The sequence below is a fragment of the Centropristis striata genome, chromosome 4 (genome assembly GCF_030273125.1).
Source record: "Centropristis striata isolate RG_2023a ecotype Rhode Island chromosome 4, C.striata_1.0, whole genome shotgun sequence".
NCBI lineage: Eukaryota > Metazoa > Chordata > Actinopteri > Perciformes > Serranidae > Centropristis > Centropristis striata.
Genome location: NC_081520.1, coordinates 24,594,748 through 24,613,735, shown reverse-complemented (window position 1 = coordinate 24,613,735; position 18,988 = coordinate 24,594,748). Strand labels below are relative to the sequence as shown.

General features: G+C 40.9%; 1 protein-coding gene across 3 annotated transcripts in view; it reads left to right on the top strand.

Annotated features, from left to right (window-relative positions):
* The first annotated feature begins 201 nt into the window (after positions 1–201).
* Positions 202–18,988, top strand: part of rap1gap2a (RAP1 GTPase activating protein 2a) — a 56,492-nt gene continuing 37,705 nt past the window's right edge. For all 3 annotated transcript variants that reach the window (XM_059330860.1, XM_059330861.1, XM_059330859.1), the window contains exon 1: positions 202–864. In XM_059330860.1, the coding sequence (XP_059186843.1) occupies positions 731–864 (134 nt within the window). In that variant the 5' untranslated portion in view covers positions 202–730. The remainder of the gene's footprint in view (positions 865–18,988) is intronic.

Below are 18,988 nucleotides of genomic sequence, written 5' to 3'. Positions count from 1 at the left end.
GGCAGGGAGGGATAGAGGGAGGCATACAGTAGAGGAGGAGGTGGAGGCAGGGTTTATACAGACTCAGCCTATCAGACAGAGGAGGGCGGGGCTCAGCAGTCAGGAAGGAGGGAGCAGAGCAGCAGCAGCAGACACAGAGGGAGAAGAAACAGAGCATGTTAGAGGAGCAGGAAGAGGTGGGAAGGTAGAGGTAGGTAGACTGAGAGATGCAGTGCCACAGTGTGTGTGTGTCTGCGAGGCTGTCAGTAGCACAACTCTCCATCCTGTCGTCTGGGACCATGATGTGTTGTGGAGCTACGATGCACAGATTCACTGCAGGAGCAGGGAATGCAGATAGAAGTTCACCTTGAGCTGGAGTCAGTGCTACAGTGCCACTCTGGACCTCTGGGATTACAAGAAATGCTCACAGATCTCAGACCAAGATCAGTAGAGATTTAATCGGATCTGACAACCTGCCACAACGGGTGGCCCCAGAATTGTTAACTTTTGGATTACTGGTCCAGACTCTGAACAGACTATCCAGGGCAGGAAATCAAACAGGTACTTGGTTTGGTACAAACTTGCCAGCTGTCTCCAAAACAGACAGCCAACAGAACCAATATTGTGACATCCACAGTTCACCCTGGAAGCTCGAAAAGCCACGACCAAGCAGCCCAGGGACCCTGGGGCTGGCCTGACCTTGGACCGTCTGTCACCTGAACCCCTCCTGGCACCGGCAGAGACGTCCAGCATGTCTCAGACTGGTTCCTCAGGACGGTTCCACAACAAAAAGGCTGGCATTAGGGCTGCTGTGATCCTGATCGGACTCCTGCACAAGTCTCGCAAAGCCAAGGAGAAGGAGAGAGAGAAGGAGGAGAGGGAAGGGTGGGTGAAGTTTTGTCTCGTTGTGTCGTCTGATGAGGCAGGCATGCTGGGTAGATAATGCTCAGTGTAGGGACAAGCAGAGAGTCTGCAGTGCAGTGTTGAGCTGGGCTTGTAAAGAAAACTTTATTAGGTTGAAATGTCTTTGTTATTCCAGAGGCGTGGGGCACTTTGTGCTCTTTACAGTCCAATGAGTTTGCATCTGCAGTTTTATAACAAGTCCTTTTTATTAGACAGTGCCTGTCTTTGTCGGTGTGTGTATCTTTTGTGTATCTTAATCATTGTCAATGACAGATGGGACAGAAAGAGAAAGCTATTGAAGTGAATATAGGTGTGTTCTGAGTGCTTTTGAAGAGCAACAACAGGGTCTGAGAGGACATAAGTAAAGCTGGGCTGTGGAGAGAAAGGAGCATGGAAAAAAGAAAGAATGAAAAGTGGTGAAAGAGAGAGATGTAGTGAATGAAAAGGTCCAGTGCAAAGGTTATCCACTTACCTATTTGGGTCTTTCTGTGTCCGGTTCTTAACAGTTTTTTTTCTCTACACACATGCATCAATGGACACTTGTAGATGCCTGTAATCCTGAAAATGTTTCCTTTAGCACAAGCCCAGTGTGAATACAGATTTGTAGGCTAGTGAACTGGCTGAGAGTTCAATAGGTGAGCTGCAAACTACAGCAGAGAAAATAATTCAGTGTTTTACTGCCCACAACCCTGCTGTAAACAGCAGCTGTCAATATTGGATTCAAGCAGACTTTTGAATCAATTTATAGTGGACTATAAAGGCTACGAAGAAAGCAACAACACAGTGTTGCTCAATCTCTTAGTGACCTTCAGGCAGAGTTGTATGATGAAAGGAATGGCAGATTGTATTTTCAAGAAAAATGTAGCTGCATTATATCTACAGAAATTGTCACTCTAAATGCAGCGGTAAGGGGATTTTCAGTGCATGCTGTGTTGCGTCCAGATCATCTTACTGCTAATAGTACCTTTCGACAAGTGCAGTCAATATGACCCCTGGGAATATCCCACCTGGTAACAAACAGTGTGTCCGTTGGCAGGGATTTGGAACAAGACTGCCAACACTTCGCCCCACTAAGCCTCCCCCCGGGTAGACCTGTTTTGGTCAAGCTCACATTTGCAGCCATGAACATACAGTTAAAGTGGAACCTATACAGAAGGTTGCAGACTGAGTTTACTGTGTTATTGTGATGTCTATGAACAGTTTCTGGATATGAATGTAGAATCTGTAGGCAATGGGACAACATTTTTAAATTTTGAGAAGCAATCTGGTTTCCATTTGCAGTCAAAGAAGCATGGACCAGTCAGGTTTGAGCAGGCTTTGGTTGACAGTCCATTGGAAAAGATAAAGAAACGGAAATGCAATCTTGAAACCCATTAGCTCCAAAATGACAACGATTTTGCTTTTTATTAGCTTAGCTTAATAGCTAAACTGGCTAATCCTGTCATAGACGTTGTCTCTCTTCACGTCTCAAGTAGCTAATTGGACTGTAAACAATAACTGGTGCACGAAAAAATAAATATTAGCCTGGATATCAGTTATCCAGATGTCCACTGCCTTCACCAGAACCCCAGAAATATTGCCATGGGTTCTAAGATTAGTGTTATAATGGTGAAGGATATAAACAGTGTGGCCTGGGTGAGGTGCGTGCGTGTGTGTGTGTGTGTGTGTGAACATCTGATATGCAGCACTAAATGCACTTTGCTACTCTATTCTAATAGCCTGGTACCAAAATAGGCTACATCCAAATAGACTGTAACTCACTTTGCAAATGCTGATAAGTATATCTGACCTCTGGTTGTTTATGTGTGTGTGTGTGTGTGTGTGTGTGTGTGTGTGTGTGTGTGTGTGTGTGTTAGGGAGAGTGTGTGTTATTTAGTTTCAGATAGTGTAAAATTAACCCCTGGAGGTGAGGTTGGATTAGCAACCACGCAAATCGGGCAACCGCCCCAGACCTCCTGGGGCCGTGAAAAGCTGCACTTTTATTGTGTGACAGCTGTTTTGTGGTGATTTGATTAATAGTGCTTTAGTTCAGACATATGCACCTCTGAAACAGCCGTCAATTGAAACGGCATTTCATATTGCCTAATCCTGAACTCTTGGTTTGTAGAAGGAACCAAACTTTTATTGTTTTAGTTGCTAGTTTGCTTACATTGTGTACATGTAAGGATCAATGTACGGTGAGTGGGTCAACATTGCAAAATTAGTCTTTTAGATTGTTAGACTTGGCAACATACCTTCTCATTTTTAAATGACACATTAAATGACCACAGCATCTGATGGAGGTGTTCTCCCAGTAACACTAATTATTAAGGTCTGTTGACATTTTCTCATTTAAAAAGTCTTTAAACACTGTAATAGCCCACTGTGTTCTGTTCTATTGTTCACAGTTTTGTCGATTTTTCTGTCATGGCTTTTTAACCTGTCTTGCTTCTTCTGCATTGTTTTCTTGTTCTCCATTTATTTTCTTTACTGGAGACACTTCATCCATTAACCATGCATTGAAAGTTTTATGCTCTCCACAATATAAAATCTGCCATGGTGTTCTCTGATGGAGTAACTGAAAGACTTTCTGCAGATTGCTATGACTGAATGTGATCCTCCAGGGTCTACAGACTGTAGAATGCTGTAATTGACCCATGAGAATCAAGTATTCAACAAAGCGGTTTAAATATCCCTGATAAATCTTTAATTATATTAATTGGCACACAGCAAACCTGTAGCCAGGTGGTTGTTTCCTGTGGCTCCGGGCAAAATATGTCCTTGGCAGCAACATGATGAGTGCCAGGACGTGGTGGTCATTGGGCCCCAACGCTTCATATTTGCCCCAAGGCCCTCTAGTAGATTAATCCAGCCGTGCCTGGAGGCTATAATCATCTGTGAATGCGAAACTACTGTACTGTCACTCAGATACACACAAACATGCTCATAAATACACACTCTTTGACAGGAGGACTTTTTTTGTTGCTGCTTTTTTCCCCTACATGTTTGCAATCTGATTTATGATTTAGATCCTGAGTGTATTGCTCATGTGAATTGACAACTGTACAACACAATCATGTCTGGACAGCAGCAATTGCCCAAGGCACTGCTACAACAATATTCTGCTGTTGTAATTTCTATTGCTGTGGCTGTGTCGCATAATGAATCCGCCACAATTGCAGAACATGTTATAGTGTCTTGTTCCAAGTGGTAGTTGTTATGTGCATGATTGCAGTCCTTTCAGACTTTCACCACTCATATTTCACTCAACTATGGGCCATCCATTCTGGCAAGATATTTCATGTCAGACTTATTCCAACAATGAATACAAGGAAAAGTGAATTACAGACCGACAACAACATAATAATAGGGAACACTTTGCATAGACTGCTAGAAAAAGTGTTTTATAAGGATTTTACACCACCTGACTTTGCAGCAGAGAATTTGTGAAAATGTAATTCTCTGCCTTCTCACAAACCCAACACACACAAGTACACATGCATACAGGCATGCAATCTCACTCCTTGCCTGCATCTTCTGTGTATTCCTCTCACTCTTTATCTCTGCACTGATAGAGCCATAATGTATATTTGCCCTCCATTAATTTGAACCGCATGAGGTCTGCTGCTTGTATCTCAATGTTTATATTACCCTCCATGCATTAATGCCCACCACAGCCCATTTATCTTCAGCTGCAGACCCGTTTTGTATGTCTGTCTCTGTGTGAATGTGGTCTTGTGTATGAGATCTGTGTAGCTTTGTATGCATGAGTTGTGTTTAGGTGGTGCTTATACAAGTGCCTTAGCGGTTATGGTTACATTTCCCTGTCGGTTTGTGGTGATGTGGTGCAGTCGGTGGATAAGAGTGTGTGAGAGTGTGTTTAAGAGGAGACAGACTCATTTATGATGCCAGAGTGTTTTTGAGACCTAATCTATAAACACAGCATGGGGCTTCCTGTTCACACTGTGTCGTCCCCCTTTAAGATTAAAAGCTTTTAATATCACAGTTGTCATAACGTACCATCTTACAAGATGGCATGCTATGTTACATGCATTTTGAGTTGCCATGAGACACAATTAAGGTTCGATAAAATGCCATTTGTAACAAATCATCCATCTGTTGCACTGCAAATTGCAATATTTAATTTGCATTTCCATGCACTGGCCCCGTGCTACGCTAACTGATAATGGGAAGCTGGACAGTAATGGCACAGGAAAAGGCTTGACCTTCACTATAAATTAGAGTTTTGAGGCTCACAAAAAACACATAAAGTGGTTCACTGTGTAAGACTTACTGACAAACAAGGGCAGAAAAATGTCCAGATGTAGAGGTGAACTGCTAACCTCGTCTGTAAATTAAGCTTCATTACTAGAGTGACTATAACTACAGAGGCCAAGCAGATGCTTCATAATAAGAACCCAAATCAATTCTATTTGCTCAAAGGCTTTCTAGGGAAAAGGTTGTTACAGGTGGATTCACAGCAGATTCACGGTAATTGGTACTGCAGCAATGTTATTTAATATTAAGTAAAGCATTTATAAGGATGTTTATTGTGTTTTGGTCTTGTTCTTGTCAGTGGTCCTCATGCCATAACAATTTACGGTCCTTTAAAAAAAAAAGTTTCATCTATAATTCAGTTCTTTCAAGGGCGTTTTCATTTGTGGATGCCCAGTTTTTTGTACTTCTTTGTGAGCTTTTTATGTACTTTTCACGGTCATTTGGGTTTTATTTTTCAGCTATGAAAGACTCAAGGCAAGCTTTTTAAAGGGAAACACCTCTGAATTCCAGCCTTTTTGGTGGAAGATTACTTAAGTATATAAAAAAATGTCTTTCTTCTGACTCTCCCACACAGTATAGAGTATGTATGTGAATAACTTTACCACAACAGGCTTATTTCAGATATGTGTATGTACTTTTTCTGAAGGCCATAGCAGGCTCACTTTTAGGGATATACTGGTATTATATGAAAGTAGAAGATCTAATCTATAGGCACCATGTGTGTCATGTCGGGAAGTTGTCAAAATAACCCTGCAAAGTTAGGCTTTTTTTATGTTTCATCAGTTCAGTTCAGTTTGACTGAATACTTTGTTGGTCAGTCTGTGGGTTTGACTCTCATTGTGGAGAAATAAAAAGACAATTAGATTAGACTGAGAATTTTCTCTTATTTGACATTTTTTTTTAAATTTAATGTAATTTTGTGGACACAAAATGCGGTTAAACAGTTAAATCGTAATATATTGTATTGCAATACTCACCATATTGCAAAATGCTTAAAATCCCAATAATATTGTATCGTGACTCAAGTATTGCGATAAAATCGTATCGTGGGGCCTCTATTAGAAATCTACGAAAAAATGGCCCTACATCTTGATTGATTTGTTACCTCAGTAAACATTTTCTTAGTGAATTTATGTCTCACTCACAAGTTTCAATTCTTCTTCATACAGCATGATGTTCATTTTGTAAATGATGGCACCATTTAATGTAAAATAGGGTGTGATTTCCGTGTGATTAACAAGTCAGTACCAAGTTGACCCATACGTATTAAATAGTTGTGAACTTGTTTTGGGGTGTTTAATCTTAGTTTTAGGTGCATATAACTACTCTCTCTTTAATCTGAGCTACAGTCTCCTTTTAAATCAAATCCCTCTTTGGATCTGCACAAGGTCTTCCTCACCTCCTTTATTTTATTTATAAGAACACCTGTCAAAGTAAAGATGGGAACAGACACATAATAAAATGTGCTGATGATTCGGTTGTTAGTCAGCCTACACGGACGGGGTGGAATAAGATCGCCGGCCTGTGGAGGAGGACTCTAAGTCATGGTGTGACAAGTCCTTCATCCTGCTAAATGTAGCAAAGACTAAGGACATGGGTATTGATTTTAGAAAGTCGTCCTCTGCTGCTTAAACAACTGTTATTAAGGGGCAGGAAATCAAGCTCCAACTATTTTGGCACAGTTCGGGACAAGAAACTGTGTTTTAAAATCAATTGAGGTTCTCAAAAAAGTGAAGCAGCGTCTTTTCATCCTGAGGAAAAGAAACTCTTTTAATGTTTTTATAGAAGCAGCTTTATCTTTTTACTGTTGTCTGACATGGAAATCTTTACACAGACAGAGAGAACAGGCTTGTTAATGTGGGAAGAGACAGTAGTAAGGGTGAGTCAGACCCTGCTCAAAGGGATATTTACTGCAAGCAGGCCCATAGATTGTCTTGCATGGAGAGTTTGAGCCTTTGGGTCACTGCTAGAAGGAGAAATATTGTCCTTGTATGGATGACTATTGATATTTTGAACATCTAAAACCACATGCACAGTAGCTGACCTCTTGGCCTCTTTTTTCACTGAGATATTTCATTTTCCACATATTTATCAACCTAAAATCTGTTATGATTTCAGTCTTTTTTTCTCTCTCATAGTTGTTTTTAATCACTTGTTATGGTCTCACAGTTTTGTGTGATTGTCCCAGTTGTCTGATTTGTTTTGTTTTGCTGTTTTTAATCCTGCATGCATATCATATTTCCCTTTAGAGAAGACAGATTGATTTGATTTGACAGTTATGCAAGTATCTCAACTGTTTTGGTCCCTGAAGAGAAAATCTCATCACACACTCGTCAGTGGTCTTTCTGTTTGAGGGTCCTTAATAAGGAGATATTGTGAAGTATCTGCAGGGTATAACAACAGGAATTTAAACGGTCACAAATTAAGTGCTGTCGCCTTTCAAGAGCATGGAAGGTTTTTCGAAAATGTCTATACTTTTTAAAACAGCATGCACATTAACTATAAAGCTCTTTGTTAAACTGACCAGCTCAGGATTAGAGCATCTCAGATGCCATCCCGTCAGGCTCTTTGCAACTGTGTCCTGCAGTGGTCATGTGGTTCTTGAAATGTTTGGGGCCGAACAACTGAGAGAATAAATTACGCTAGCAGCTGGTCGCAGCTAAAACCCATTTCCCTGACACACAGAGTCAGCCGCGCCACTTTAGCCAGCGAGGCAGCGGGCCAGAAGAGGGAAATGACACACACCCATGCACACAGTACAGAGCAGCTAGTAGATCTGACTTCTGTTGTGTGACTGTGCATTGATTCACTCTAATTAGAAAACAAATAGGCAAGGTAAAACTGACACAAAGAACAGATAAACAGCATTTGGCATTTTGGCTGGACATTGGCTTCTGTTGCTACCCCTGTCAGTGGTGGCAGAATTACAACTTAAAATTCTTAAATTTGAAAGAATGGTCTTTGATTTCAATGCACATCGAGCGCTTTTGACTACTCTAACGCCAATCAATATCTGCAACAAGTCCATCCCTTGTTTCCAGACTGGTCTCCCCTCAAAAACGTCAATATAAGGCGTTTGTACATGCAGCAGTATACAATTCACATTATGATTTAGACTGACCTCCGTGATTCAGAGTTTAAGTGGTGGATATCACACAAGGGGCAGGAGGGAGGGGAGGTGGATGTAAATTACTTTTAACGTAACTTATGTGGCTTACGGTTTGTGAATCACCTTGTTTTACGTAACTAATGTAACACGTCACCTAAACTTTCAGGCTGTGCCAGAATTTCATTGTATGCCTCATGCAGTGACAATGAAGAAAGCTTTAATCTTTAACTTCTGGCAGCTGAACGCCTGACCAGGAAGTTAGGTCAGTGGTTTTGTGGTCAAAATTCACAGAAAGTGCAACCAAACCTTTTTTATAACCGCGAACCGTATGTGGCCGTGAAACTCTCATTCTGATCAATTCTAATGAAACACTCCTTAGCGAGTCTGTGGTTCGAATGGTAGAGCACTTACCCACTGACCGGAATGTTGGTAGTTCAATCATGACCACGGCTACGGTTTGCTGTCGAAGTATCCTTGGGCAAGTTTCATCGGGGTTCATGTTTATGACTGAGGGTGGTAGGTGGCCAGTATATGAACATGTGTGTGATGATTTTTACTGTAAATGGGCTTTAAATGTTGCTATGACTAGAAAAGTGCTACGCTGTATTCATGTTTTTCATTCGAACTACTACTTTTTTCCCCTTGTATTTTATATTCACACCTTTTGCTTCTGTTTTTGTTGCTGTGACAATTGAATTTCCCCATTGTGGGATCAATAATGTATTATCTAATCTAACCTAATCTACAAGTGCAGTTCATTTACCATTTAATGTTGGAAGAAGCAGGGTTTGCCAGGCATGCTAATGTCTGCAGCTTTCTACTTACTTAGCTCTTGTGTTTTTAAATTGGGAAAGGTAAATAAAAGCACACACTTGACTTGACAGACCTGTTGCATGTAGTAACGGTTGCTTTGTGGAGAGCAAATAGTCAATTATGCAACTTGTGAGATTCCCTTCCTGCACTTCACACTTTGTTTGTGTTTGTTATTATTCTGCATAAATTAAAAAAATAAGTATTTATTTGTATATGGGATAAATGATTACTTTATAGGTAATCATTTATCTGATTTTTGTGTGTGTAAAGCTTATGCAAACTTCTGAACAGTTGTTCTCACAGAGAACAGAAAGTGTAGTTCATCTTGACCACCTTACACAGTTTTTCCTTGCTCGGTCCCTTCCCTTCTCACGCTAGAACCCTCCTCCTCCGGCTCTTTAACACAACCGCTTTTTATTCACTGACTCACTCGTATTTCCATCCCCCCGTCTCCTCCTGTTTTTCCTCTCTACCCTCAATTACTCCCTCTTTTAAAGTCCCTCTTGTTCCTCTTGTGTGTTTCACTCCTTTTGTGATTGGCAGCTGCGGGGGACCACTCGTAGAGTCTCTAACACATACACAAACATGCACACATCTGAACTACCATGTCTGTTTGTACAAATATGTGTGTGCACGACAGTCAGTCTTGTCTTGTGGTGTAATGGATGAGATGGTATTGTCTCTAACAAGTGTCCAGAGACGCACCCAAGCCGGTCCTATTTACCCAGCTCTGCTCAGGGGATTCAGAGTGCTATTGTTAGTCTGCAGAGATTCATTTATTCTCTCTCTCTCTCTCTCTCTCTCTCTTTTCTTACCTCGCTCTGCGGCCTTCTCTCTTTCAGTGATCCGTCTGACATTCATTCTGCGCCTCTCCCTCTCTGTCTTCATATCTTCCTCCTTTTCTTCAGGACCTTTCTGCTCTAGTGTGGTTATCAGCTGGTCTGAAGTGGTGGAGTTGGTTTGGATGAGAAGTATTCAACGTCATCTGACAGGCATTTCACCTTATTTCTTTCCTTCCCAGTGACTGGGTGAGATTGGACAATGATAAAGAGGAAGTGGCTCCCAGAAAATGAATAGGATTAGATAGGATTTATGGCATTGGCCTGTGATATGACCAAGAAAAGGGTGATGCCAGGCCACTATGTTTCTCTGCAATGCAGTGCTGTGCCAAAGGACCAAAACGTCTGCTGGCTAAAATCATGTTTTTAATCAAATCACTCTCACAAATTCATATTTAAATCCTTGCTTCTTACCACTGTAATAGTTTTGGAGTGTATATTTCACAACACTGTCATAAGAAAACTCACTTGTGGCACCCCTTCCCCTTTCCAGCACTGTCCTATATGCATTTGTTGTCAACGGAGCTGGCAGAGTAACATCTAGGGTCTGAGTTTTTAGCATAGGTTTCTATGTAGCACCGTAAGGCCCAAAGTGAAATGCAATTCTGAATTTGTCCCTTATAAGAGACATACAGTGAACGAATACATAACCTCAGTAGTCTGCAAAGTTCGCCACGTAGATAGCAACAACTCAATGCAGTCCACAATCCAGCTGCTACTGAAAACAAACATGTTCGCTTTCGAGCTAGCACGATAGCCAGCCAAGTCCATCCCTTGTTTCCAAGCCAAGGCCGAAATTTGTGCCAAAACAGGTAATTTTACCATCACAATGATTTCTTAACTGTTGAAAATGCTGCATAGTTCTGCTTTCAGAATGAAATGAGAAAAGTGCACTCTGTAGAGGGCAAATCCACAACAGGTATATATCAACAGGATTACCAACCTAAACAACAGAATAGACTGTCAGTACCACCCATAACGACACATATAAGCGTTTCGCTGATCATGGTACAGATCGGACAATTCTAAAAATAATGCACACGTCATTCTACAAACACGTACGGTTCACCGTTGTGAAAAAAAGACTCCAGATTCTGTTGATTTAGGCTACAAAACCACTGACCTAGGTTTAGGGTTAAAAAAAACCCTGCCTGGTGAGGCATTATAAAAAACAGTTTAAAGAGTAAATAAATGTACGTAAATGCCGGAAGTGAAGTAGTTACGAGGGTGATGTGACCACCGGAAGTGATATACTAAAAACGTAATGCACAAAACGTGATGCACGGAAGTTCACTGATGTTCAAATCACATTTTTTACTTGGGACACATCCAACATTTGTTCAACCCGTCCTCCACCCCTCACACCTGCCCCGAGTGTAAATTCCGCCATTTGTCTAAAATGTAAATATAGGTCATATTTTGCTGCCTGCAGAAACGACCTATCAGATATGGCATTAATCTACAGATGCTCCGTTTAAAAATGAGACCAAACTTTTCTATAGATGTCAGCTTTTGAGCCTCAGCAAAGGCCACAGGTGGCCTTCAACAGACAATGGGTAAGACTTGTTTTTGGCCCAGATGACTGATACAGATACACTGAAAACCTTTTGCTCGTGAAGCACTTGTTGAACACTTGCAGCCCTTACTGGCCACTGAAGAGGAATGAAGAATCAGCAGTCAATGATGATATAAAACAGTCAATCAAAATAGTTTTTTCAAAAAGTGTAAATCACCACAACCACAAGAGAGCCTTGAGCATATAGAGAAAGTATACAGCTGATTGGTCCAGTGGTGTGCAAGACTAGCTGCAGACAGACAGATACACACACGGCTAAAAGCATGATCCCTGGCTAACCACTATTGGAGATAATAACACACTCTTCAGGACAGAAGATGCACACACATTTTCTGGACATCTGTTAATTACATCCAGGGGTCGTGCATGTGCCCATAGAAATTGTGAAAACAGAAAGTAATTGAAAAGAGAATTTACATGACACCTTCTCTCTGCTGAACCCAAACATAATGAAATGTCTTTCAATGAGGTGTTTTTTATTTGCTATTCAGATTGAGCTGTTATTCATGTGCTTACCAGATCAAAAGGCTCCTTATATATACACCTACTAATGCATTATAGTCGGCTAATAGTAAATTGAGTAGCAGCCCTGCCAAGCTATCCAAATAAAGTGTGATTAACTGCAGCTTAAAGAACAACCGCAGACAAAGACACAGACATGATTCAGCCTGCGGTCTTTATCAGCGTCTCCCTGCTGCTGGGCAGGTAAATGTCTATCAGGGTCCCTTGGGACAATTTGTGCAGCTAGACATAAAACAACTCTGACATTTCAGAGGTAAGACAAAAGCTGCAGTATGTAACCTTTTACTAGCTTGTATTTTCCTTTTGTTTGTGTCTAGTGTCAAATATACACTGTGTGTGTGTGTGTGTGTGTGTGTGTGTGTGTGTGTGTGTGTGTAAGAAGCTGGTCATTTCGCCTGTTTGGGATCTTTTAAGTCAGTGTTTAAGTCAATAAATTGGATGCAGTATTGGTGGCTGCTATGTGAAATGTTAAAGTGAACCAGCAGAGTATCATCCATGGTGACAACCTTACTGCAGTATAATTAACCTTGTTTTTTTTTTTGGGAGGGACAAAATGACACTCATACTTTCCTTGGGTGGGACTGTGTGCGCCTGGAGAGGGCGAGACCTTCACTGGTGTAGGTTTAGTCTAACACTTGGATTAATTACAGAAATAATTGGGAGAGGAGAGGAGAGCAGTTGTATGTCTACACTTTTTTTTGTCTGTGGTGGCCCAAGTGGGGCACTGACTTAAGCACACACTGGAATAACTTTAATTTGCCATCTCTGTCTCCACTACTCATATATCTGTTTTAAACATGTCATGAATGTTGTGAAACAGTCATATATTCATCAACAAATTTCTATGCCCATTTTGAAGATTCCCATTAGAAATGCTTAATTGAAACACACATTTTATTTATTAAACTTTTGAAAATGCAGCTTAAAGTTTTTATGCCTGTTTGAGGTAGTTTTTGTGTACTAAACGGGAGATGGAAACAATTTTTTTTGAATAAGTTATGATGTAGTGAACATTTAACTTACATGACTGATCAGCTGTGTCTGAGCTGACATGAAAGACCAAAGTATGTTTATGCTGGTTCAAAAAAGAACATTGGTTAGGTGTTGTAAAACAAAAAAGTTAAATAAATGCACGTCATTTCCAGAAGTTAATATGTTGGTGAGGTAAAAACTTGGCACCAGAAGTTAAGCTACATTGTTTCATATAGCATTGTTATGTTGTCAGACAAGACACGAACAGCTTGTGTTTCTGCATGCTTACAGTACAAAAAAAGAAAGATTCTTTGGATAAATTTTCTTCAAGATTCAACTGCCAATCAAGTCAATTACAATCAAAAGATGAGAATTTCACAAAAAAATTGAAATTGTGAGTGAATTGTCTTAAGAAAAACCCTAATAAAAATAATAGAATAAATGTGAGGTAGGAATAAATATTGGCTGTAAAAATACCAAAGCCCGTCCGCACACTTAATCAACTGGAATTGAAACAGAAAATCTTCTGAAATTAAAAACTGAATACCACTTCATTAAAAAATGCATTAACTGTGGTACTGAGTCAGGAACAACAACACACTCTTCATGTGTGTTGGAGTTGCAAGAATGACACACAAGCCACTTGAAGGTCTCTCTGCTTGTGTGTTTGCAAGTGTGTGTGCTTGTTATCATGGGTTTCAGCCTATCACATAAAGAAGTTGTGATTGTGATAAGTGTTTTGTGCTAGTGTGTTGTTTTTTTCTTAAAGTAAAATAGGGTGTGAAGTGTGTTTTGTGCTTGCAACAAATCCTATTCACAATCTATTTACACATCTATTTACTTTCCTGTACTCTAGCAGCACAGCTGAATTAAAATGACTTCCTCTTATTTCTACTTGCCAGCTCTGTAGTTAAAGGACTAATTATTCTTTGTGTAAGTTCATTTATTAATTTACAAAAGCAGTGATGTCTCTCCCAGAGCCATGCTGCTCCCCTCCTCCTCATCACCACCCGTCTGTCTGTCTGTTCCTCTTCCTCTTATTGATAATGAGTGTTTCAGGTTGTCTGGCTGGACAGTCTTATCTCCTGTCTGCTGTCATCTTTCTATCTATTCATATCACAGCAGGAGAGAGAGGGCGAGGCCTGGCGTTCCCACAGGAAACAGCCGGTGACTTAGAGTGCAGTTGCCTCCTAATTATTGCTCTCCTGACCCCTCCGCATATCTACGCATATCTGAGATGCCTGTACTCTCCTGTTGAGCAGCTGACTGACTCATACATTCAGTTCTTACCTCTATATATGTAGCAAATTCTGCAACAAGGACAGACTGATAGAAAGCTGATCGTACAGAAGGACATGGAGGAAGGGCAGGAAGACAAAGTGATAATTTAAATTGCCGCCTAAAGGCATTAAGAGATGTGATGTACCTTATAATGTAACAGCTTATCTTTAGTCATAGTTTTGCTCAAATAACAAGACAAAGGCTTTGCCCGGATTCACCTGATCGGTAATACTGGCTGTGCACAGGGAATTCTGTAATCTTTTATTTTATAAGCCTGTCATATTCAAGTCCCAGGCTAGCCATATTATTGTTCTTTTCTTAATTCGTTTTTCTTAATTTTTTTGTTTGTTTTTTGCTTTATCGATTTTATTAGGAACATTTTTTTTATTGTATAGCATTTAAAGTAAGCAGAATCTACATTTTGTTTAGCCCATATGCACTAGTGAAACACTTTCTCTTGATATTGATGTGTCTGTTCAAAAATACCCTTCAAATTGGAAGAGTAAATAAAAAATAGACTCGGTAAAATTATTCCAAGGAACTTATATTCATTAACGATGACCACACTGATACAGATTTGAGTTCAGAAAAGTTTGATGCAAAGTTTAATGCAAGTTGAGAGTGGAGAGATGAGATGATGTAGGAGGGGAGGATCGAGGTCCTGGATTAAAGGATGAGGAGTGAAGGGGGATGGAAAGATGAGGCAATGAAGGGATGTGGGAGACATCGGGTTCATGGACAGATAGATGGTAGAGTGATGATGATTCAGTGGACCAGGGGGGTTGAGAGTCTGAGTGTCTTCATGCACTGAGCCCCCAGTGGTTCCTGTTAGTAAACAGAGAGAGAGAGAATGGAGAGGTAAAAGAAAAAAAGGGAGGGGGCAGGAAATATCCCCTTTCAGACTGCCATTTCATATTAGACAGACAGACAGACAGACAGACAGACATTTCTGCTATTTTCCATTTTATTATAAATATATATTTTTTGTTTTTGTTTGTTTTCCTGAGAGTACATTGCATTTTTACAGATATTGCATATTTTGGAGAAATTATATTCCAGCATGTTAAATAGGTTAAATAAGTTGTTACATGTAGTGGTATGAATATAAGCAGCGATATACACAGTATAGTGTAAGTGGTATATGACATATATATAATATAGAAAAAATACAGAAGGCTTAATATAAGCCTAATGTGGTTGGATGTAAACAGAGATAGTGCAAATAAACCAGTAAAGTGACCTGGTCAACACAGTGCTGTATTATGTGATGCTGCTGTTCATATTTACACCTCAGTGACATTTCGCCTTCAATCTGAACATACCAGAGGCGCGATGGGTGATCCGGGCATTCTGAACAGAGGCTGGATCAGTGTGAACCGTTGGAGCCGGCAAGACGGAAAACATGGGGCAATCGTTATTTGTGCGCCCAACGCTCGGGTAATAAGAAAGGAAGTGGAGCGTATCATCAGAAACACGCCTCTCATTTCAGTCTGACTGAGAGGGGTGTCCCAAGTAGGAAAAAGTCAGACTGGATCAAAGTAGTCAACCAACTGACATGCCATTAACATGACTAAAAAGTTATTTCAAACATAATATGGGCCTCAATAATGTTAAATGAATCAATGGAAAGATGGACAGTTTGGGCAGGTAATTGTTCATGCTTCCAAATCTAAATTAAAACTTAAGAGTCAATCTTCAGCCCCATTCATTAACAGAATACTTATATGTTCACACTCTCTTAGCTTAATTAACGTCAGTTATATTAATCAGCAGGCATCACCTCTCCTTTATGCCTCCTCTTATCAACCCCTTAAAGTGCTGCGACTATCATGTCTGATATGTAATGTTACAGCAGAAAATGTCACTGTGTCACGTGATATATATATATATCAGTCTGCTTTGATATACGTCAGGGTTGATGGGTCCCACCCTCCACAGCGGGTCGTTCCCTGCCCTCACTAGTCTCCATCTCTGCACAACCCTCGTCTTCCTCCAATTACTGTTGTATTAGCTCCATTAGAGAAACCATCAGTTGTATAATTGGCCAATTGGTATGAGGATCAGGCTGCTTATCAAGTTTCATCACAAATATTAAGCCCAACTGGAAACAGCAGTGCGCAGTAAGCCCCCCGGGAGAGGCTTCATATCCGAGACCCACAGTTCACCCTCTCCTTAATCTTTCTGTCTCTTTCCTCCATTCTTTATTTTTATCCTCTCTGCGCCCTCTATCACTCTGATTTCCTGTTTTCATCCCTCTATCTCCTCTTCCTGTGATCAGTCCATCATGTGAGGATGCGAGTAGATGTTGTTCCCCTTTTATTCTCTCTCTCTCTCTCTCACTCTCTCTCTCTCTCTCTCTCTCACTCACACACACTCTTTGCCTCTCTGTGTTCCAGCCTGCTGTCCTGCTGTCCTAATCTTATCTCAAGGGTGTAATCAATACATGGAATAACAGTGATGTATTACAATCTCTCCCAATATCTGTCTCTCTCTCTCACACACAGACATACACACAAACACACGCAGATTACAGGCATCATTAGATAAACATGATGACTGTGTAGATGTAATTACTGTTGAATCAACGATTATTAGCAGCAGCCAAATGCAAGTAGGATTATAGACATGGTGCACAAGAAAGGTACATCTTGTACTAGTTTGGATGTGAATGTGGAGCAGGATCTGCCCTATTTCTGCCCAGCAGATTTATAACCACTAAATCTTAGCATGAGTTGACAGCTTTAAGTTAAGTTACACTTTATTAATTCAGTCAGTGTAAATCATCCAATAACAGCTACTTTCCTTAAACCCTCTACAAAGCGTGTTTATTGTTGTGGTTGAATGAATTTTTCAGAGGTGACTTCACTATTGCTGGCAGAGCGCCTGGCCACAGAGAGTCACACAAACCAACACAGCTGCCGTATGCTCCCAGCAGCCAGTATTTACTGTGTATTAAAATAATGTAATTGTGTGGCAACCGCTGCTGCACTTTCTCTCGCTGAGAAATGTCTGCCACACATTGTTTGTACCAGCTCAGAGACAGCCAGGATGCAATTTGACCTTGTGATTCCATTTCACAGCCCAGGTGTTTCTGTTCTCCGAGCCAACATTGAAGGTATCAACAGAACAGAAGTGCTAAAAAATATATCTAATCAAAATCCCCCAGTTATCCATTAAGGCAGAGCTGAAATGAATATCACAGAGTCATTCTTGAGAACCACAGCTAACTGTTCAACATTATTACCAGTCTTCTGGTAACCAGTCGTCAGTGTTGACACTGTGACTCTGTGTATCTGTCTCCACTTTCTGTGCGGCCATTGGCACCACTGTCAGCCACCCTTCCCCTGCCTTTTTGTCCTTACCTCACCAAGCAACCGTGTTATTTTTATAACCTCTGGACACTGTAAGTTAAATCCTAAAGAAAAAACTGTGGCAACAAATAAACTATGGTGATGGTATGATCAGTGTTTGGCATCTAAAACATTAATTAAGGTAAAGTGAAGTGCATGGTTACGGTTAATTGGGGGGGGGGGGGGGGGGGGGGGGGGGGGGGGATGGGGGGGGAACAAGTAGATACAATAGACAGAAAAGTCTTCAATCTTGATTTAAAAGAGTTGAGAGTTGCAGCAGATCTGCAGATTTCGGGGAGCTTTTTCCAGATATGTGTTGCCTAAAAACTGAACGCTGCCTCTCCATGTTAAGTTCTGACTCTGGATCAAGCTTTTTTTTATAAAACCCCTAGTAGGGCTGGGTGATACGAACTCAAATCAATATCACGATTAATCGAACATTTTATCTCAAAATTATTATTTTGTTGGGTTTTTTTGCCCTCATAGTTCACTGACATGGTCTCTACTGTAAACATGATCAATTATTAAAGCTGGCATATTTCTTCTAATGCAAGAGTACATAGAGTGCAAGCCAGAATGTGTCCAAACGTCGGACATGAGATGGCTCAAACTCAGATGGCTCTGAGTTTGAGTTCTCCTCCATGGATGCAATCATTGAAATCATCGTCATGGGCACGTTGGTTCCATGTCAATGACTTGCCCAGCCCTAGCCCAGAGATCTGCTTTATTATCGAAAAATCATGCATCTTCTTTTAAAAGCATGTATGAAAGTCTACTGTGCTGCACTCCCATTCACAGTCTTACTTTCAACCTTGTGGCATACAATGACACACTACTTCCTGCACTGACAGTCTAAATTGGCATTGGAGGTAAATCATACGATGCTGAACATAGTTCCTCAGGTCTAGCTATGCAGAGCACCTTATTCAAGGAGCCTTGATTGCACATCTAGCCCTCTTTCTACAGTTCCCTCTTCTGACTCACTCTCTCCATGACTTGTTCTTCCTAAATTGTTTCTTTGCTTCCTCCCTTCTGCTGTCCCAGTATATGCTCTCCCTCCCTCCTCGGGTGGGAGTCGGTAGCAGTGACGTAGCTGTTGCTTCATCACCACAGAGACTGTCCACTCTGCAAGGACAGCACCTCCTCGTCTTTCCCTCTCTGTCTCTCTCAGACACACAATTTCCTTGTGCAAACAGCATCTCTCTTTGTGTGTGAAGGACAGAAATATACGTAGGTGTCATCCTCGTGCCCATACTGGGCAGCTGTAGAGACACGCAGCAGGGATCCACCCCAGGGACAGGGGTCTTAACAAGCTTTTCCTTTTCACAGGTCAGTGGTGGAAAACACTCGGTGTCCTCCTTACCTTGGGCTGAGGAGAACAAAGACA